Below are 23,243 nucleotides of genomic sequence, written 5' to 3'. Positions count from 1 at the left end.
CTTCTCTCTCTGAGGTCCCAGACTCGTGCGTGGCCCCACCGAATTCTCTGGTTCCTGCCTATTCCCTCGGAGGACCCAGGTTCACTCACACCCAGACTGGCAGAGGTCCTGGCTCAGGCCTAGTTCCTGGGAGGTCCTAGACTCTCGCCCAGAGCCACTGGGTGTTGGCTTAGGTCTACTCCCTTGAAGGTCCCGGATTCACGTCTGGATCCTCAGCAGTCTCTGGCTCTGGCTCACTCGCTCAGTGGTTACTCTCTTGTACCTGTTCCAGTGGAGACCACTGACTCTGGATCTGGTCACTGGGTCAATCCTGATCTGCCAGTGTCCCGAGATCAGGTTTGCTCCCGGCTTCTGCTCCTGGTGGTGCTTGTTCTGCTTCTTAGGTAACTGGTTCTGTCCCACTTCTGTTCTGGCGGAGATCACAGACTCTGAGTCAGGTTGGCTCAATCCTGGTCTGCCCATGTCCCAGGACTGGGTTGGCTCCCAGGGCTGGATTTGCTCGGGGCTTCTGCTCCCGGTGGGGCTTGTTTCCTCCGGACCTCTCCGTCCTAGGAGTCCCCAAAGTCAATTTCTAAACCAATGATTCTCCGTGAATCTCTAGAGTAATCTTCTCCACCACACAACCAACTTGAGAAAAATGACTATGGAGCAAACTCCTACTCCTCTGGAGACCTATGAGAAAAGTCACGTCGCCATAGAGAGATTTGTACATTTCTCCCTTGCTCATGCATACACTCAGGGTTATAGGGCAGCCCAAAAGGATCTCCCGTGCTACAAATGTCTGTAGTAAATGTTTTATTTTTATTTTTTTTTGTTTTTCGAGACATGGCCTCTCTGAGGCGTTGGATCCTCTCCTGGAACTAGCTCTTGTAGACCAGGCTGGCCTCGAACTCACAAGAGATCCGCCTGCCCCAGCCTCCCGAGTGCTGGGATTAAAGGCGCACGTCACCACCGCCCGGCCTGTAGTAGATGTTTGTTTTTGTTTTTTTTTTCCAGAGTAGTAGATGTTTTAAATGCTGTGCGCATGACTAGGAGAGCAGACTCTGTTCTTTCTGGCAGTAAAGAGGGGCAAGTTACCTTTGGTCCTCGCCTTCTCATGGTGGCTACATAGAGGGCTTTATGCAGAGCTGTTAACTAAAGTCAGCAATGCAGACACACCTTCTAAGAATTGTGGGGGTTAATAGAGGTTTTTATTTATTTATTTATTTATTTTTTTGGTTTTTCGAGACAGGGTTTCTCTGTGGCTTTGGAGCCTGTCCTGGCACTAGCTCTGTAGTCCAGGCTGGTCTCTAACTCACAGAGATCCGCCTGCCTCTGCCTCCCGAGTGCTGGGATTAAAGGCGTGTGCCACCACCGCCCGGCTTATTGGAATATTCTTATTCTTTACACATTAGATTCTCTCAAGATGTTCCTTGCAAAACTCCAAGTTCTTCCCCCATTTCAAGCAGAACTCTACACCTACTTACTGTGCATTATGAAACTGGATAAATACCTGTGCCCCATTCCTCGACCTACTTTGAGATTGAGTAAAGATTCAGTCCAACACCGACTTTCACAGTTCCCTTTCTAGATGGTGGATTATGCAAGCAAGCGTGGTGGTTTATACAAGGGCGGTGGTTTTAAAATGTCCACTGTTCCTTCCCTCTCAGCTCAGTAGCTTTTGCTCTTTGAACTGGTAAGGACCTGGAAAATAAGAAAGACGTGGCCAATTATTCAGTAACGGACTTCTGTTCCTCAGAGGTCAATGCAGAAATTTTTATTTCTGTATAAAGTATATGGTAGCAAATCTATGATCTCTAAAAATCTATCACCAAGCAGGTCGGGAAAGGGTGACGTGAGAAAAGGGAGAGGAATCTGGAGACAGAAAGCACTAGTGTGAAGTAGGCTGTCTCATAGCAACCAACCATGCTCTGTGCTAGGCGTTGCAGGTGTCCACTAGGACTCAATACTGCCCCCTAGAGAGAGAGTTACAGAATCAGACCTTCCTCCCTTGTCTGTCTCAGGACAACCAGAAGATGGGATTTAGTATTTTCTCTTGTTCAGAAACAGAGGCCTTTCATGAGGTGGAGCTTATGGCTGCTCCTTGTTTTATGTTCTCCTACAGGCACCAGCATCGTTCCCTTTCAGAAGAAACGGCTGACCCATATGTCTGGCTGGATGGCTCTGATTCCAAATGCAAATCACATTAATTGGTATTTTAGAGGTGTGGAACACTTAACCAACATATCATACACATCAACGTTCTATGGATTTAAGGTAAATGAAGGGCTACAAAAAACAGAACAGCAGCCTACACCGTCATCCTCACACACCCATCTTCTTTTCTCTTCTGAGTTTGTATGTAAATTTACGTATTCCGGTATATGCGCATATATGTATAAAGATGGGAACCTCTGTATCTTTATCGGTCTCCACCTTATTCCCTTGAGATAGGTGATCTCCCTTGACATAGACTCTCTTATTTAATGCAGAACTAGCCTGAAGATTGGAAAGCCCCAGAAATCCTTCAGTTTGCACACATAATCACTGGCACCTTGAGTCACACTTGGCTTTTGTGGGGGGCCTTGGAATTGGAGCTCAGGTGGTCCTGCTTCCACACCAAGCAGTTCTACCCATTGAACATTTCAGTAACTTCTTAGCCATTTCTCAATCGAGCATGCTCTTACTTCATAAATCAATCTTTCAAAGCCCTACGATGCACCCAGAATGATCTACTAACTCTAAATCTAAGAAGGAGGCAATTTTTGCCATATTCCCATGTTATGCTTTTTCCTGACTTCTTTGTCCTTATTTCTGTGGCAATAGCTTACACATATTGAGTTCCAAGTACCAGTTAAGGGTTTATTTGTACCATGAGCTAGGATAGAGAACATTAATTACAGAATACAATATTTGTATTTCCACCTCTACCATCATATTTTCAAATATTAACTATCTTTGAAAAGGAATAAAAGTTTGTGAAGAGAGTAGGGGCTCCATTCTCTGACCTCAGTAATTGTATTCAGCATCTTGATGAGGTATTTCCTCCTACATTCTTCTATGAATGCTACATATGTGTGTGGCCCAGAAACCATATCCAGCATTACTTTTTAAATTGTAAGGTATCACAGGAAAAGCATAGATCTTAAACACACACACACACACACACACACACACACACATATACGTGTGAAACTTATATACCCATGTGTACATATGAGTGAAGAACCTGCACATGCGTGTGGAGAGAGAAGAAAAAAATAAGAAGAAAAAGAATAAAGACTCTTTTCTTACATTGATAATGGAGCTAGCATTGTTGATATAGACCTGCAACATGTTAAACAACATAAAAGCCCCCATTGGAAGGTAAATGGGAAACTAACTTTGCATGTAATATACTACATGGGCTACGTGCATGGTATTGAAACCAAGTTATAATAGGCGATACATTTTTATATAAATCAAGCCACATTTTTCTGCAACAATTTTAGGAGGAAGACTATGTAATTATATCACATAACTTCACTCAAAATCCTGATATGTTTAATGTTGTTGACATGCGGAATGGCTCGTCCAACCCACTGAGCTGGAATACTAGCAAGAATGGAGATTGGCATCTTGAAGCAAATACCAGTACTCTCTATTACTTAGGTATGTATTCATTGGGCAGAGTGATTTTTTTACCTAATAATTTTCCCAAAGATAAGGACAATTTCTTAATAGAAATATGTGACACACAGTAGCCTGTATTATCAGAACTTGATAAATATTTTTTTTAAAATTTATTTATTTATTAAGGATTTCTGCCTCCTCCCCGCCACCGCCTCCCATTTCCCTCCCCCTTCCCCGATTAAGTCCCTCTCCCTCATCTGCTTGAAGAGCAATCAGGGTTCCCTGACCTGTGGGAAGTCCAAGGACCGCCCACCTCCATCCAGGTTTAGTAAGTTGAGCATCCAAACCGCCCAGGCCCCCCCCAAAGCCAGCACGTGCAGTAGGATCAAAAACCCATTGCCCTTGTTCTTGAGTTCTCTGTAGTCCTCATTGTCCGCTATGTTCAGCAAGTCCGATTTTATCCCATGCTTTTTCAGACTCAGGCCAGCTGGCCTTGGTGAATTCCCGAAAGAACATCCCCATTGTCTCAGAATGTGGGTGTACCCCTCGCGGTCCTGAGTTCCTTGCTCGTGCTCCCCCTCCTTCTGCTCCTGATTTGGACCTTGAGATTTCTGTCCGGTGCTCCAATTTGGGTCTCTGTCTCTGTCTCCTTTCATCGCCTGATGAAGGTTAATATTCAGGGGGGATAAATATTTGTTGAATAAAAGTATGGCACATAAAGTTTATGCTGGAAAAGCCTTTAATTTAAAAGCCTGAGTTAAATTTTTGAAGATAATGCTCATATAATTTACACAAGGTCCTGATTACATTATTTACAGAATTAGAGAAAACAAATATAATGGCAGCTTGTATACATTCCATTGCTATTAAAAATATTTTTAGAAAATAAAAGTATTTAAGAATAAAATTAAAACTGGATAGTGGTGGTGCACACCTTTAATCCCAACACCCAGGAAGCAGAGGGAGGAAGTTTGAGGCCAGCCAGCCTACAGAGAGAGTTCCAGGACAATCAGGGCAACACAGAGAAATCCAGTCTCCCAAAATCCAAATGTCAACCACCCCCAGAAAGAATAAAATTTAAATTTAAAAAATAGATATTGTTAAACTAATTTTTAAGCACACATATTTTATTTTATGTACATGTGTGTTTATTTTATGTTTTGCTTGCATATGTGCATCTGTACCATGTGGTTTCCTTGTGCTCACAGAGGCCAGAAGAAGGGCATCAGATTCCCACAACAGGAGTTATAGACAGTTCTAAGCTGCCATGTGGGTGCTGGGAATAAAATCGGGTCCCCTGGGAGAGTAACCCGTGCTTTTAACAGCTGAACCCTCTCTCTAGCCCCTTAAGGCATTCATTTTCATTAATTCTTCTTAATATCTCATCTCCTAAAATGATACCTATTTTGTTGAAGTTTCCCAATGCTTATTTTCTGTTTCTGGGTAAGTGATGTTTCCAAAATGCTATGGCTTCGTACAGATTTAAGTACTATGGTCGTCCTGTTAACGTGTTCATTGAAACCATATTGATTTTGCGTCAGTGTCAGGGAGAAGCGACCTTCCTCAGAGCCAGCCCATTCCTGGGACGCTAGATCCTGACGTGAAAGATGTCATCATTAATTTCACAGCCTACTGCTGTGTTCTCCAAGACTGCTTTCCCGTTCACCCCCCATCAAGAAAGCCAGTTCCCAGGAAACGCCCAACCGCTTACATGTAAGTAGGCCTTTTTACGCTAATATCTTCCAGGCAATCTAAATCTCTCCTGCGGGAGATAAAACTGCCTTCCTCCCTCCTGCACGACGACTTTTCACAAAGTACATCCACACCCATGCTTTTCTCTTTTTGTAATTCACTCCCCACGGAAAAAATGGAGAACGCTCACAAAAAGTGGGTGCAAAAGTTGCTGACACTGTTAACACTAGTGGAGAGTTAGCTTGGATTCTGATAGCTGTCCCAAGTCCTTTATCGTATAGGTGAGAAAGATGCCATCCAGTGACATAAGTGAGCTGTGTGAGTTCTGTGAATGGAGTTAGGGCATGTCCGGTCCAGCACAGTGTCTGAGCTTCTTCATTATTCCAAGCGGTGTCAACCTCAGAAGAAATTGATCTCAATTTTAATGCTTCTAGTTAAAATCCTTCCCTTCTGTCTGATCAGATTTTACAGCTCCCTACTTTTTTTTACCCGTGTGAATCACCACAGTTTCGTTACTGTGTAAATGGCTCTCTTGCATCTCAGTACTAATCATTTGCAGCCAGAAGGTATCAACTTTCTAATCACATCCCTTAGGAAATTTTCCATTGGCTGCCAGTTTCTAGAAGGCACAATTACAAGAAGGGCAAGGCCCCTTCTTTCCAATGCGTTTTCCATGTTTATTCCAGCTTAAGGCAGCCTTCATTCTGGGTGCAAACCTATCACCCCAAGTCCCTGTGCTGCCATTGCTCAGGGCATAACCCCAATTTGTCCCTGACAAATAAGAGATCATTCTTACTGCCCTTCCATTCACAGAATCTACCCAAATATGTCCTTAAAGTGTACTTGGTGAAATAGCACCATTTGCCAGGGGCCCGTAAACAGATAGAGGATGTACTGCTTTTCAACTTCCTGCGGCCAAATCTTAAAAGAAAATGAAATAATTGGCATATCTCAAATGAAATTAAAGTTTGGTTAAATTGGCATATACCAAAATAAGGATTCGATGTGAAGAAAGGTGTTCAAATTTTTAAAAGTAATATTGTTCAGTAGAAAAAGTATGTTGTTTGTATATGTTTTGTGAATGCTACTAATTGTACATATTAGCTTGCCTAGTTGATAAAATTATTAAATATCTGATTCACATTCTACCATTCCCAGGACATCTAATGCACTGCTGCGCCTTAAGGAAGTGCTCCCTAAATACATAGAGGTGGCAATTAATGGCAGTATTCCTTTTCTTTTCAGTTTATGGTCAAATGAGTCTTTTTGGCAATCATCCCCAGAGAACAACTATACTGTACCTCACCCAGGAGCAAATGTGGTTATTCCTGAAGGTAAGCACACAAGTGTACATAAGTCATATATTAGCCTTTAGGGAACATTAAGGCTGCCATGGAGCAGGCGAGTTAATGGTTACATCTCTGTCTTCAAGCGTCATATGCTGGGGAAGAGTCACTGGAAAGAGATGTGTCAGGGGATGAAGCATAATCTTTATGTTTTCTGTACAAGATAGCTTAGATGGGTGTGGTACAGTTTCCTGCTTTCCCTGAGACTCCAAAGACCAACAAGGGAGTGCGTGGCTTAAGTTCAAGGGTTCAAAACCTAAGTTATACACAGCAACACTGTTTTCTTCTTCTTCTTCTTCTTCTTCTTCTTCTTCTTCTTCCTCCTCCTCCTCCTCCTCCTCCTCCTCCTCCTCCTCCTCCTTTTCCTCCTCCTCTTCATCCTCGTTCTTCTTCTTCTGACAGGGTTTCTCTGTGTTGCTCTTGCTGGCTTTGAACTCACAGAGATCTGCCTGCCTCTACCTCCCGAGTGCTGGGATTAAAAGCATGCGCCACCACCGCCCAGCCGCAGCTGTTTCAAAAACTAAAAACTTACAAAGATGACAAAACCACAATAGCTTAATTTCTGTAAGATGCAGAATCATTAAGTGAAAAGAAATCACGGACTTCAAAAACAAGATTCTGGAGTAAGCTGTCAATGTTGTGTCATGCGGTTCATGGGGTGGGTTGCATTGCATTTCTTATTGTTTTTTAGGATCATGGATTGTAGCTGACACAGATATACCCCCAATGGAAAAACTCATTATTTGGGGAGTTCTGGAAATAGAAGACAGATCTGAAGTGGAATCTGCAGCCCCTTCTTATAGAAGAGTTGTTTTGAACGCCACCTACATATCAGTGCAGGTAGGGGTGATGTCTCATCTTTTATATTTTTAATCTTATTAATTTCTGGGAGGAAAATTTAAGGAATTAGCATTCAGTGTGTAGATAACCACACACACACACACACACACACACACACACACACAGAGAGAGAGAGAGAGAGAGAGAGAGAGAGAGAGAGAGAGAGAGAGAGAGAGAGAACTGTTGTAACTCAGAAAATGCAAGTGTCACATACCTCCTAAGTCTTCTTTCTGCTCTCTTTTAAATCATGGTTTCATCTTCCTTACTGGGGTAATTATCAGCATACATTTGAGTGTGTGGTTGTTCCTGTTTTCATGCTACTTAAAATATTTGTATTGATATTATATAAAGCTTAACTATGAGTTCACACCAACGAATACCAAATCATTAGGTGTTCTAAAGAGAAAAGATTTTGACTGTTTTTTAAAGAAAACTTACGGTGCTTCTTAAAAATTAATGGGCATAGATGGGATTATGAAAACAAAAGTAATCAGTTTCACTGCTTCAGTGGCGTGGAATGGTCACCCGGTTCTTCTATAAACCTCAGGTGGTCTTGAGCTTGTAACAGCTTAATCAGCTTAATTGTCTTGTCACTCTGCTGCTATTTTATGAGAAAAGAATCACTAAACAAGGAAGCTATTAGGGATTTATTTTAAAGAGCATTCATTGCACAAATAAACTTCCCTGATGCGATCCGGATGCTAAACTAACAGTCCACGGGTAGAGATGTAAATGCAGCTGTAAACGTAGATAGTGGTTTGATGCTATGTCTGTCCATTTGGTGCATAGTAATAGTAGGTTCACCCCTGAGGCCACTGAGTGCCCCCAAATGGGTTCTTGGCCAATTAACATGCTCCAGTAGATGGCTTTATACCCGTGGCAGCACAAATTGGTCTGGGTGGGTTATTTATGAAAATGGAAGAGAGAAAAAGACGTGAAGTTGGGAGCAGGAGCAGAAATGAATGGAGTTATTCATTCTACTCTAATGAAGGAGTTAGAGGGAGGTGTGGGAGGTGAATAGGATCCAGACATCGAAAGAAATTCTCAAGGAATGAATAAAAATGTCATATTTAACAGAATTTGCTAGCTTTTTATGAAAATATAAAGAACAGAAACTCCTTTTGGTGCTTTACAGAGCATAAGATTTTGGGCAGATGTACGGAATTGAGGAATAATGCTGCATGTGTCTTTACTTCACTGTTTATTAGTTTATGAAAATGTTAAATGGTGAATAAGTTGTCTGACTGCTTTCATTTCAGCATCAGTTTTCTCACTTATGAAATAAAAATAAAAATACTAATTCATGAGTTTAGTATGAAGGCTAAAGTTTATAATTAATATAGATGAAGTCTTACATTAGGTTCATTTGATGACAGCGATCACTAGTAATGCTGGCCCTTGTGGGTATAGCTTAGACGGAGTGTTAGGAGCATATTGTGTGTGTCTGTTCAAACATCACTAGCTTAGGTCTTGGGAGATCTTAGTTCTAGATCTGACAGTAAATAGATACTGAATTTGACCATGGAAAAGCATTTAGACTCTCTATCCTATGGATAAAGGATAAAGTCACTTCCAACCACAAGACTGACCTAACAAAATGTCTCCATTTACCAGGGGAGCTTCTGGATTCTTCTTTCTAATGGGTGCACTTTATTCCTGCTCATTTTTTTTTTAAAAGTCCTAACCATTTTCTGCTTCATTGCAGGGAGGGAGATTAATTGGTGGCTGGGAAGATAACCCTTTTAAAGGAGAATTGCAGATTGTTCTTCGAGGAAATCATTCTACCCCAGAATGGGCTTTTCCGGAAGGACCAAATCAAGGGGCAAAGGTCTTAGGTAAGGGACGTCATATACTGAATGTCTCTTGTCTTTTTTCTTAGTCTCTTCCAAAATACACAGCCCTAAAGTACTCAGCTCATGATGGCGTGGCTTCACAATCTTTTACAGCCTTTCGTTTATCCTAAACACAAAAGGGCCAGAGATTTTAAGATATTAAATATTGTCATATTACAGTTTGGTAACAGATGTAGATGTGTATACTTCAAATCGAAATTAGTTATTATAAGATTAAATTTAGCAAAGTTCTCTATATGCATATCATTTCTTTAGAGTGGTGTCTTCATAATCTTTTTTTTTTTTTTTTTTTTGCTATGGAAGAACAATAATACTTTTCGTATTTTGTGGCTTCTCCCTTCCCTACCCATAATTCCATTGCAATATTCATAAACATTCTTTGGCTCAGTTGGCTGTGCTGTCAGTTCCGCACTTACAGCCGCAGCCGAGCTTAATTTCCCCAGGGCATTGGTGTGTTGTGCACAGTCCTATTTAAATATAGAAGCCAAAGGTCTTACAGGAGTAATGAACAGCTGCTTTCATTAATACTATTGCATATTCATTTAGGAGACATGTAAGAATGCCAGTACAACACTGAGGCAGGCGAGCACAGTCTTTAAAGATATTTGTATGTCTACGTTTATTTTTCAAAAATGACATCAACCAGTGCAAAATAATATCAAGGAAAAAAAAACTATTAAACACATGTGTCTTTTCAGCTCCAATCTGAAGAAAACTAGTATTAGGGTAACAATTTTCTATCTTTTCTTGCACATATATTGTTTATAATTATTTATTGGGTTTTTCCTTTTGTTAAAACATGGTTAAAATTAACACATCATGAGGCAGCTTTTTGTGTCTTTGCTAACATATTATGGATATATGGTTTAGATCAATTGGTGCCCACAGAGAAAACTCTCCTTTTTTTTAGAATATTGTTTCCCACTGTTAAAATAATTGAAACATTTATAATAATTTATGTACATCTTCATTAATTCCGTTTTTTATTGTTCCAAAATAACGTTGTTGCAAGACTCCTAATTTGTTTCTTTTCACGCCAGGTTTACTATGGTCTAACTGCCAATACTTTTTGCACAGCCAACCTCAATTCATTCCATTGATTCTCAAATGTTTAGTAGCTTGCTAAAATAGTCTCAGTCTACACTGGCTCCCAACTCAGCCTGTGCAATCAGTGGGAATGCTTCTGTCTTTCAGGGGTGTTTGGTGAGCTGGACCTGCATGGACTTCCACATTCGATATATAAAACTAAACTATCAGAAACTGCAGAGGCAGGCTCCAGAATCTTATCTCTGGTAGACGCTGTGGATTGGCAGGTAGAGAACAAATCATGATGTCAAGCGTTTATCAAACCATATCAGGAGCATCACGTGTACATTAGTTATAAAACAAAAATATATAAGCTGTTGGTTATAAATATTTGTAACCTATAATTTCTTGAAGGAGAGACAGTAGAACTATTTAAATATATTTTACTGTTATCTCTGTTACCTTATCCTTTGTCATTTTTGATGTTATATTTCAGCATTTGAAAAGCAAACAAACTTCGAAGCACAATGAAATCCAAGTGATATCTAGAGCAAATGAGAGAATAGTAGAACGCTAATAGAAACCTCACGATTTAGACTTTGTTACATTTTATTTATTCATGGAGCACATGATTTTGTATGGGGTGGCTGAGGGGGAAGGACATGTCACACGTGTGTTTGTGGGCATGGGGTAGTGTCATACTCTAGAATCCTTAATATCAACAAAGCACAGTTATTGTTAGAGATCTAGATGTATACTTAATTTTTGCTGTTAATACCCCGATTACTAATGAAACATAAATTTGGAATTATTTATGATTGTTCCTAAGAAATATAAACCTACTTTTAAAATTGCTCTTGCATTTGGCACTTGGATTTTTCTAAGGAGGGAGACGATATTGTGATAACCACCACAAGCTATGATTTACATCAGACAGAGACTAGAAGGATTGCTAAAATCCTGCATGGGCACAAAATTCTCGTTCTCAATGACAGCCTTTCCTACACTCACCTTGGTAAGTGGTGGCTCTTTAATCAAGGGGCTATGCAATTAAAATGTCTGGAAATGTCCATATTTTAGCTATGTACCCTTTAATTATAATTCTTTGATTGAACTTTACAAATATTTTGCAAGCATAGTTGGCTTGGGTGCCAGTGGATTCTACTGTTCATGTCTAGGCTTCCAAAACCCTTTGCAATATATAATGTATTTTTTGTTCATTCATTTACTCATTCAGCAAACATCCAACAAAGACCTACTATATAATATTCTATGGAGTAAAACTCTGTCCTTTTCTAAGTGTCCACGAAATTCTTAATATACCATGGAATTGTTAAAGTTTTTTATTCCGTGACAGTTAAGAGCACTGGCTACTCTTCCAGAAGTATGGGATTCTATTCCCAGCACCTACATGGTGGCTTATAGCAATCTATAACTCCAATTCCAGGAGATCCAACACCCTCTTCTGGCCTTTGAGTGCACAGAGATACGCAAATGACATATAAAATAAATAAAAACAAAAAGATGTAAATTGTACTTGATACACTTTTAACAGAATTCTGGTTCATATGCTATATACATATAAAAGTAGAACAATCCCATGACTAGGATCTGGGAAAAAACAGTATCAATTCTACTCAGGGTCCAGGGAAACATTTTTTAAATAACACAGTTTCCTCATTGACTAAAAATAAAACAAGTATTTTAAATAGCATCGCAATAATATTATCATGTGTAACTTTATATAATTGCAAACCACCTCCAAAGATTTTCGAAAAGATTTAAAATAATCTTAAGCACTGTCTACATTTCAATTATTTTTCATTAGTGTGTATTCATTGCTTGTGGTACTGTGTTATATAAGAATGTTTTCATACAAGTATAGAATGTACTTTGAGTTTATTCTTTCTAGACTATCTTATTTTTCTCACTGTTCATAATAATTTATTCCTGGAACAAGCCTAGGTGTTCATCAACAGAAAAATGGATAAAGAAAGTATAGTGTATATAGATAGTAAACTTTCCAAGCATAAAGAACAAAAGTTACATTGTTTTCAGGAACTCCAATGCAAGTGGAAACAGAAATATTAAGTGAAATAAGTCAGTCTCAGAAAAACCAGTGCTGGATTTCTTCTCATATTCGTACTTCATAGATTTAACAAAGGTATAAAACTGTCTAGAGAAACAAAAGGAAAGAAGAGGAAAGCAATAGTTTTAATTCCTAATTTTAATAATTTTATTACATAAACAGATGTCATGTCTTGGATGCACTAGTATATAAATAAAATAGTATCTTAACTCAGCCTGCCATTTATCTCCATTTAAACAGTGTATCAATATATACATTTATGCCGACACGGCATGTCAGAAAGTTGCTTATCTTAGGAATTATAAAGAAATGAATAATCAAATATTTCTTAACATTGTCAGTGGCCCACCTTTTTAATTGCAGCTGAAAGACAGCAGATCCCTGGAACTGGGCAGGGTTACACATTAGCAGCTGATGTGGGGATACTGAGTAGGAACATCAAAATAGTCGGTGAAGATTACCCAGTTTGGTCCAGGGAGTCTTTCGGTGCACGGATCCTGGTTGGCTCATTCACTGGACACATGATGACATTTAAAGGTTGGTAAATTTTCTGTCTTTTTTTGTGAAATATATAACATAGTTTCTTGTGTGTATAATTCTCAGTTCTTCACAGGAGCACACAGAAAAATAAAGCTTCAAGAGTGATTATGCATTCTGTGTTCCTCTCTGAGTAAATTTCCTAACATTATTAGTTATTTATTTTATCTTCTTAGACAGTAAAAGTTATCAAACCAGGAAAGGATAAAGTGATAACTAGGCTGGCCTCTAAGCCAAACAGAAATCATTTTATAAGTTCTCTTGCCTTTACTTTAAGGAAACCTTCAAATACACCAAATACAGAGAAACACAATGTAGTAAATTCTACTGTCACTGTCACCTTTAGTGATCATCAACTACCAATTTCAGCCAATCCTGTTTTATCTGGTAGTATTTAGCTTTGTCACTCCCTCCCTATTTGAAATCTAGAAAACTTTTTTTTGATAAGTTTTATTAAACCCCACGGCCTGGAAGTAGAGTTCCTCCAGCAAATGCAGGAAAAATCCTATACCATTGGTGAGAGTGGGGTGTTGAAGTCTCCCTTTATTAAACTGTGGGGTTTTCTGTGTGTTTTAAGCTTTAGTAACGTTTCTATTACAAATGTGGGTACCCTTGTATTTGAGGCATAGAAGTTAAGAATTGAGACTTCATCTTGATGGATTTTTCCTGTGATGAATATGAAATGTCCTTTTCCATTTCTTTTGAGTAATTTTAGTGTAAAGTCTATTTTTGTTAGATGTTAAAATAGCTATGCTAGCTTGCTTCTTAGGTCTGTTTGATTGGAAAATCTTTTTCAACTCTTTACTCTGAGGTAATGTCAGTCTCTGATGTTGAGGTGTGTTCCTTGTATGAATTCCTTTTCACATACATTCTGTTAGTCTGTGTCTTTTTAATGGTGAATTGAGTGCGTTTATATTAAGAGATATTAATGACCATTAATTGATAATTTCTATTATTCACAACATCAAGAGGAGAAATCCCATATCAGTTGGGGGTCACCACAGCATGAGGAACAGTGTTTAAAGGGTGCAGCATTAGGAAGGTTGAGAATCACTGAGTCTACTTCACTATGATTCTTTGTTGTGTTGGTATTTCAGTGCCCTACCGTTTACCTTAGTAACCTTTCCATTTTAATGACTAAATCCTTTACAAAGAAGCTAATAATTTTACGTCTTCATTTTCCAATATAGCAAACACTTATTGCAGGTTTTTTTTTCTGGAATTAAGAACCAGTCATTTCTGTAGCTAGCCCTGGTTATATAACCTTGGTGACACAGGAACCCAGTGCATCCAGTTGGTTTCAGCGACTTCCTGAAGCTTCAGAACTTGGCATAAAGTAATCTCCTGTAGATTGTTACCACTGTTTTTACTGATCTGCAATATCATCTTTTGTCACCTCAGTGGTACTATGACAAACTGGCCAGCAGGTGATTGCCAATACCCTTTCTGAAAGAGCCTCTGAAATAGAAATCTCTTAATAAAATCTCTTTATAACTGCAAGATTGAAACATCAAGTATATAGTGCTTCCATACTTTATGTGTGCTTTCTTAGCAAGGAAATATTACCAACAAGTAGAAGAAAACTGGTCCTTTAGATAAGATTATAAATAAATAACACATAACAAATAAATAATCTCAGCTATTGCAATGATTTGTGATATTCCAAAGGATCACCGTGTAATTTAGATACATGTTAAATCTATATAATTTAAATTTTCTGATTTTGCAGGGAAAGAGGGTAAAATTCAAAGACAAAAACAATGGGGAAAGATCGAGAATGTTTCATTTGAATCAAAGAAAAATAAGGTTTCCATGAAAAATTTGAGTAGTTTTATACAGCTTTTCAGTGTTTTCTTATTTTATTCATCTTTAGGAAATTTTCTTTTCATCTTATACTCCCACAGGAAATGCAAGAATAAGTAATGTGGAATTTTATCACAGTGGCCAGGAAGGCTTCAGGGATAGCACAGACCCAAGATACGCCGTGACATTCCTTAACTTGGGACAGGTTTGTGCTTTGATTTTTGTACGTGTTCAAAATAAAATTTCTTTTTTATAAAAAAATCTTCATTGTACTAACCTTCAAATGTTATACCACACAGCTAGATTAATATAGTCACTTAAGCAAACACTTGCCCCGACCCAGCCAAAGTCTCTGTATCTTTTCACCCTTTCACTATAAATTGCTTACTTCTGTACTTACTACAAAAATTGAAAGACCTATGACAGAGTTAAATTTAAAAGAATCTTTAGCTTTAGCACCTCTTTCTCAACCAGTATATTTTTTACCTGCAGTGCTTAATCTAAAAGAGGTTTGCGATAAGTTTTTATATATGTTCAAAATAAAATATGCACATTTTGAAATTTATTTGACTAAATAGTTGTCTTCAGATAGATAAATGTATCTTCTAATATTCCAGAAGTTCTTTGACCATATTGCCCATGATCATTTATAGACATAGTAACATTTGTTTCAATCATTTCCTGTATAGTTAAGGTCAAAGGTCATAGGAAAACTAATAAAATTGAACTGTGTGATGTTGTAGCACATACACGATGCTCAGAGTTGGTTCTTTGCTTCCACCATGTAGGTCCCGGGATTGAACTCAGTTTGTCGGCTCAGTGGAAAGTATTTTTGTCCACTGTGCCATATCACTGGCCCCGCTTAGTTTTCACTGGCAAAGAATAACTTTCTGTTAAGTGAAGTGAGTACTGTTTAGGTTTCTCAGAAGCCAAACAGATTTAAATATCTATGTCCCCAATGAAAGGGGAGAATAATTATTCTAAGACTGGAGAGTTAAGAGAGATGGAAAAGAGTGTTTCTTAAAGGAAATAAAATGAATGCTTCTAGGCTTAATGTTGAACCCTCTTGAGCCTGTGATATGGCTCACCGGGCATAAGTGCTTTCTACTGAGCTGACAACCTGAGTTCAGTCCCGGAACCTGTATAGTGGGAGGAGGGAACCCACTTCCAAAGCTGTCCTCTGACTTCAAGCATGTGGTACAACACACACACATACACACACACACACACACACACACACACACACACACACAGAGAGAGACAGAGAGAGACAGAGAGACAGAGAGACAGAGAGACAGAGAGACAGAGAGAGAATAACGAAATAAAGAAATACAGACATGTTTTTATATTTGAAACCCTTGACTTATTCACTGACTTATTCCTATCAACATCTGGATTATGATTCTTGCCTGGCGTGTTACTATTGAATTTGTTAAAATCACTACTAGCAGTTTAATTACTCTGTAAAAACAATTTTTATCCCATTAGCATTTTGAAGGTAATAATAGAAATCTGGACACACTGAAAAAGCCCTTGAGAAAATTCTAATCTCTATTTAAGGTGACCATATGGTTTCTACTTTATTTAATCATAAGTTCATGGACATGAAAATCTTCCATGATTAAAAGACTACAAGGGAAATCATCTCTTTTAAGAAAGAGCATGCGTATGTAATCAAGGCTTGTTTGTTAAAAATCACCTAATTAAGATTTTTCTTTAAATTTTTATTATAAAAATGTTCGTGCCTTCCAACTATTCCCAAGACTGAAGAACATGGTTTGTCTTATGTTCGAGGCTGTGCATTTCATCACGGCTTCTCCCCAGCAATCGGTGTGTTTGGGACAGATGGACTGGACATAGATGACAACATCATCCACTTTACAGTAGGAGAAGGTAATAGAATAACATTTTGGTTCACATAGTGCACCCTTCTGAGGCAATCTTCCTGTAAACGCTATAGCTAGGCTGTCCAGTTGATCTTCCTGTGAGGGTGGAAATCGTCTGTCTGTGCTGTCCAATCAGGCAGTCACTAAGCCACATGTGGTGAATTAGCCTCTGAATTGTGGCTCGTGCAACTGGAGAGATGAACTTGTGTTTTGATTTTACTTAGTTACAGTTCATTTGCATCCAAATCGCCACCAGCAGCTATGACTGTACTATCAAATAGTAGAGACCTCAACCTAATGTGAGTTATTGAATTACTTATCTTTTCAATTACTATGGGTTAGGCTGGAAAGATGCCTCAGTAGTTAAAGACATTTGTTGCTGGATTCCTATTACCACCAAGGTGGTTCACAACCACCTATAACTCCAGATCTAGGAGATTTATACCCTCTTCTGACTTCTGCAGGCACCAGGAATATATGTGGTTCATATACATACATACATGCAAAAAAACTTTTGTAAACATAAAAGGATCTACAATTTAGTTGCTATGACTCCATGTTACATTTTAAATGTGTGTATCGTTATTCTGTGTGTGTCTGAAGTGGACAGGAAAGGGGCCTTCATGCCATGGCATGCATGTGCTAGTAAGAAGACATGAGGAGTCTGTTTACTGTTTCCCTTAGTATAGGCTCTTGGGATGGGACCTGTGGAGCCAGGCTTTGAGACAAACGTGTTTACTCACTGAGCCACTGAGCCTACTGAATTACTATGACTTTTAGGATACCCCTCGCGTATCAATCATAAAGATTATCCATGTGTAAGGTTATTTTATTTAAAAAATAATGCACAATATGAATATGTTTCTTTCATTTTTTATCATATGAAGTACACTGCAAACTTATTTAATGTACAAAAAGTTATGCATGTATTTAATAAAATATGAGGTAAACTAATTTAGCATTCATCTAGAGCAGGGGTTCTCAACCCTCCTAATGCCGGAATCCTTGCAGTTCTCCATGCTGTGGTGACTCCTAATGATGAATTTATTTCGTTGTTCCTACATCGCTGTAATTTTGCTATTGTTGTGAATTTTAATGTAAATATATGACATGTGACCTCTATAAAAGACCCCTTTCTGAATCTCACCCTAGAAAGAAAGAAAAGAAATTGCAGAAACAATTAAAAACATTCCACATAGTATCTGTTACAAAATCGCTCTCTTTTTAAAACACAGGTATAAGAATATGGGGAGATGCTAACAGAGTTCGTGGAAATTTGGTCACCCTTTCAGTTTGGCCAGGAACCTACCAGAACAGAAAAGACCTGAGTTCAACTCTTTGGCATGCAGCCATTGAGGTAGGGAGAGCACCTTTATAATTATGAATGGTTGCAACATAAACATCAATTCTGTGAAAGTTGTATCTCTCAAAATTGAATAGGATTTCTTCCTTAGGTATTGATGATCTATTAAAGTAAATTGGTTGAAGAAGTGAATGAGCTTTCTTAGAAATTATTTTTTTCTTTGAGAATTCCGTGGATGTCTATAACTCATTTTTATCATCCCCGCCCTCATTCCCACCTCCCGCTTTTATGAGAATTCTCTCTACACAACCTTCTCCCAACTTCATGTCCTCTTCCTGTATTTTTATAGCCCACTAAGTCTTCCTCTATGCTCATGGGTGTGAGGCAGTCTGCTGGAGGTCCTGGCAACCTGCTAGGGTCCACAGTCTCAAAAAACTGACCTTCCTGCTCTAGCCATCATAAGTTAGCAATAGCTCCACAGCTGGGGTGGAGCCACATAAGCCCTTCTCTTCTCCATTATGGAACACTGACTAGCCTGATCTTGTGCAGATTTTGTGGCTTCATGGATGGAATGGCCCTGCATGTCCACAAGACACTATTTTACAGCAATCCTTGGCTTTTTACAGTCTTTCTAGCTCCCCTTGCATCATGTTCTCTGAGTCTTAGGGACATGTGATATGATGTAGATGTTCAGTTGCAGGCTGTATGAACTTTGAAAAGTATGTTGCAAATCCTGATTGCTATTGAGTTTGTTGATGATGGTATGAGTGCGTGTGTTTAAGTTTTCCTACCAATGTTTGTTAGTTTAAACAATTATCTTTCTTCTCCAACATTATTCATCATTTTTAGGTTCTGTTATGGGGCCTCTCTGCTACTATTAGACTGGGCATCTTGTGGACATTGTAAATGCAAGATTGTTTATATTTATTAAAGATCACACATTTTATCCTTATTTCCCATGAAATTCTTTGCAAACACTGCAGTATATTTTAGCTATAGAGTCAGACTTCAAATGGGAAATGGAAATTATAAAAGGATTTAGACAAAAGTCAAATACCTCTTTAATTTACTGACTATAGTATAGTAAGGGAAATTAATTTTAAAATAGCTGTTTTTAGAAAATGGGATAAGAATTAAGTTTTGTTGTTGTCTTCCTACTAAGTTCCTTAAGGAAAAACCCAAAAACTGAATACAACATACATGTGTGTGGTGAAAAATAAATATTCTTCTTTTCATCTATTTATTGTTAAAGTGCAATCAAACATCAATTCCAAATCTGTAAAATTATCTATAGGATTTTTAAAAAGTTATTACAGTCTAGAAAATAATTGCTTAATGTGCTTCAAATGGTGAAAGAGTTTTTGCTTTTGTCTGTGTTTATTACTGCTTTGTTGATATTTCTATAATCCACACCTTCATTTTCCTTGACTTTGACTCAGCTCATACAGTGAAATTGTAGATTAATTACTATTACTTGAACTAAACAGGTCTATGATGGGAGCAGATGTTGCTAAACTAATCACGGAATCTTATCCTCCATTGTACTGTCCTCAGATATCTTTCTTTTAATGGACCAGTTAAATTGACAACAAATTATAACAAAAAAAATCTTCTGATAATTTTGGACTTTGCCCCAAAGCTTGTAAAACTCTCACCACATCTATGACTAAAATAAAAAGCAACCTCCGTGGTGTACCTTTCTAATGAAGAACTTAAAAGCTAAGCGAACTAGCATATAAAGCACAGAGTACAACCTCCAGCACCACGAAAGGAAAAACATAATATGATTTCATTTGTACTAATATTTGAATGGGATGAGTTATGATAATTAAAGCAAAACACTGAATACGGATTTTTCCACACATGTTTTCAATACATTCCTTGCATAATGGTGTACTAGATTAACCCTAAGCATTTCACCTGCGGCCATGCCAGGTAAACAGAGGGACCAATACAGTCTTGCAGAACAACGTGGTTGCTGGATTTGGAAGAGCAGGATACCGCATTGATGGTGAACCGTGCTCAAGTGAGTCCTTTAACATGACATTGCTAAAAGCCATGAAAAACTTGTCCGAATCATGAAAATGAGTGCTTTTATCATTTTGATGTCTGGTATCTCCTCCTTTTAAAGACTTAAACAAGGTACACAGTTTCAAAAACATCCAGTCTAACAGACAGACCCAGCTGTTGCGTATGTTTGTGTGACACTGAGGATTGATGCCGGGTCTTGTGAATCCTGGGCAAGTACTCTATCCCACAACACCTGGATCCACTTTAAAGGAAAACCTTTTCTTTCTGTTGTTATCATCCCCAAGTTCCAATGGCCATATCAGTTCTTGACTCAGTGGGTGTTAGAAGAATGATGATCTTGTTCCTCTGCCACTTTATCCAATTCAGCATTTCCAAGCATACAGATGCATGCCCCTGGGATGTGACTGTTTCCCTCCTGACCTAGAAGAATGAGTGCCAATAACACGTAGTAAAAGCTGTGGCTAGGAAATTCAAGAGAGAGAGAGAGAGAGAGAGAGAGAGAGAGAGAGAGAAGAATGGAGATATGTTTGACACACGCAAGTCATTGTGTTTCAAGTTTATACTCGTTTTCATCTAAACCTCATGCTTTTTTTCAAATAAAACCTATGCTTGATTTAAATGGATGCTGTAATTAGGGGAGTTAATAATGCAAGTGGCTATACAATTTGCCAGTGACTCCATAATTATTCAGAGTAATAAAAGGCAAATTAGATAAAGATAATGCCAAGCCAAAAAAAAAAATGAGAGCAAACCCATCAAAATATCATCACATTAAAACTTATATTGAGAAAAATACATACATATATATATATACATATATGTGTATATATAATATTATCTTTAACCAATAGTGATTAAAATTACAAAACATTCCTTGTAAACATTAAGTTTCTGGCTCTCTATTTTTTTTAAGATCAGGCTAATCCCATGGAAAACTGGTTTGACAATGAAGCCCACGGGGGTTTCTATGGAATTTACATGAACGAGGATGGACTTCCTGGATGTTCTCTTATACAAGGATTTACCGTTTGGTCATGCTGGGATTATGGAATTTATTTTCAGGTGAATATGATTGAGACAGTGATTGCTCATTTTCTGTTATGCTCATTCTTAGCACTGTCTAACGACAGCTTGTATTACAGACCACAGAGAGCGTGCGCATCTATAATGTGACTCTGGTGAACAACGGGATGGCCATTTTTCCCATGATCTACATGCCACCATCGGTGTCTCACAAAATTTCTAGTAAAACTGTAAAAATTAAGGTAAGGAGAGAGGATGATAGTGAAGAAAGTAAAATTATTGAAAGTCTAATGAGAATAATGTCCCGAGTGTCTCTCGGATTAGCCCGTGGCTTTGCGATCACACAGACCTTTTCCTGACCACTCTGCTTTCTCCACTCACCTCTTTTTATCCACATAATCTGTGACAGTCACTGCAATTTCATCCTCTCCCTCAAGATGTTTCCTCAAACCGCGGAGATGCTAATGGCATGACCTCCGCTTTGTATTTCCCCTAATTCTGCAAACGTCCTTATTTCTATCATCATAGAAACAGAACATCTCATTTACTATAATTATTCGCATGCATACTATATAATCATGCTTATAAATATTTGCTTGAGAGCAAGCATAATTACTTGCTTTCACTGGAGTCTCATTCCTGTTGCTATCATCGGTCTCAATTTTTGTTCTCTGAGATTTTTGTTTAATGAGCGCTTTACTTCTGACATTTTTAGCTTGTGTTTGGTTGCCATATAGTTCAGTATGATTATGTTTCCTTTTAGGAAAAGTAAGTATTAATGCTGTCTCATTTGACTGTTTTCGATAGAACTCATTAATTGTTGGAAGCAGCCCTGAATTTAACTGCTCTGATGTCCTCAGTAACGACAATCCTGATGTGGAACTCACCTCTGCACATCGAAGTTCTAGACCTCCATCAGGTAAAAATTCGGGATCTTCCTGTTGGGTACCATGCATATGTGAATGCAGTTGCTGTTAACCTGTTTCTCTTTGCTAAAAGGTGGGAGAAGTGGGATTTGTTGGCCGACATTTGCTTCAGCTCATAACATGGCACCTCGGAAGCCCCACGCCGGGATCATGAGTTACAATGCAATCAGTGGCCTTCTGGATGTCTCAGGCAAGTTAAATATAGTCTCTCACAAATCTGCTCAATTTCTATAGGAATATGTAAAGCACCTATTAATTAATAATGCCTCATTATCAGGAGAATGTATTTAAGTTGATCTCTATAGTGATATGTTGAATATGTTCTAATAATTTGCTTTTGCTTTATGTGCATTAGTGTTTATGTGCATGTATGTCTGTGTGAAGGTGTCAGATCTCCTGGAACTAGAGTTACAGACAGTTGTGAGATGCCATGTGGATGCTGGGGATTAAACCCAGGTAGTCTGGAAAAGCGGCCAGTGCTTACTTATAACCTCTGGCCATCTCTCCAGCCCCTGCTGACTATATTTTAGCACGACAATTAAAGAAATCAGATTTCAGAACCATTTCAGGTGTGGTTCTCTAGTGACATTTAGACATGTGTTGTATGTGTGTAAGATGAATACGAATTAGTATGTGGTTATGAGTGAGGGCACAGTGAAGGCTAGCGGAGGAGGTTTCTCATCTTCTATCATGTAGTCTTATTGCCTTGAGATATGAAAGCTCACAGTTTTGGCCGAGCTGGTTAGCCAGGAGTCTCACAAGACCTGATTGTCTCTGACCCCTCAGGACATGCACAGCCGTGCTTGGCCTATTCCATGGTTCATAGTTTACAAACTGAGGTATCATACTTGCGGACCAACCACTCTGGCCCCCTGAGCCATCTCCCTAGACTCCTAATGTTTACATATTGAAGAATGATATTTAACATTTCTTCAAGAACAACAGAAAAATGCTGGCATAGTGATTTAATATCAATTTGCTTACTTTTCAGTAGGGCTTTTGGGTTGCTTCTAACCAAGCAGTTAAGACACTTAGTGCTACCCAAGAGTCTGTCTATGTGTCCTTCTCTCCCGGTTCACTGTGATAACACAGTTGAGACAAGCGAAACTACACCAACCACAGGAGGCATCTAAATTCATTATTTTATCACATTATAACTTAGGGCCACTTCACCAGTCAACTGTTCAGATCAGACTCCCTAGAGGTAAACTAGGAAGTGGAATATTTTGCAAAGTGATTTGTTCAAGGTATGTTTTTAGGAGAGAAAGCATAAAGGAAAAGGGATAGCGGGAAGTAG

The 23,243-nt window shown here is 38.5% G+C and overlaps 1 protein-coding gene across 1 annotated transcript in view; it reads left to right on the top strand.

Moving 5' to 3' along the window:
- The window catches only part of Pkhd1l1 (PKHD1 like 1), a 125,782-nt gene that overhangs the window by 86,524 nt on the left and 16,015 nt on the right, over positions 1-23,243 (top strand). The window contains exons 51-67 of the mRNA XM_013353909.1: positions 2,105-2,256; positions 3,471-3,630; positions 5,133-5,304; positions 6,529-6,617; positions 7,321-7,469; positions 9,175-9,304; positions 10,517-10,635; positions 11,234-11,363; positions 12,801-12,974; positions 14,879-14,982; positions 16,541-16,670; positions 17,899-18,020; positions 19,902-19,992; positions 20,911-21,059; positions 21,140-21,262; positions 21,828-21,939; positions 22,020-22,136. Of these exons, the coding sequence (XP_013209363.1) occupies positions 2,105-2,256; positions 3,471-3,630; positions 5,133-5,304; positions 6,529-6,617; positions 7,321-7,469; positions 9,175-9,304; positions 10,517-10,635; positions 11,234-11,363; positions 12,801-12,974; positions 14,879-14,982; positions 16,541-16,670; positions 17,899-18,020; positions 19,902-19,992; positions 20,911-21,059; positions 21,140-21,262; positions 21,828-21,939; positions 22,020-22,136 (2,223 nt within the window). The remainder of the gene's footprint in view (positions 1-2,104; positions 2,257-3,470; positions 3,631-5,132; positions 5,305-6,528; positions 6,618-7,320; positions 7,470-9,174; positions 9,305-10,516; positions 10,636-11,233; positions 11,364-12,800; positions 12,975-14,878; positions 14,983-16,540; positions 16,671-17,898; positions 18,021-19,901; positions 19,993-20,910; positions 21,060-21,139; positions 21,263-21,827; positions 21,940-22,019; positions 22,137-23,243) is intronic.

The sequence above is a fragment of the Microtus ochrogaster genome, unplaced genomic scaffold (assembly GCF_000317375.1).
Source record: "Microtus ochrogaster isolate Prairie Vole_2 unplaced genomic scaffold, MicOch1.0 UNK19, whole genome shotgun sequence".
In the NCBI taxonomy this organism is placed as follows: domain Eukaryota; kingdom Metazoa; phylum Chordata; class Mammalia; order Rodentia; family Cricetidae; genus Microtus; species Microtus ochrogaster.
This window is presented reverse-complemented; position numbering and strand designations above follow the sequence as displayed.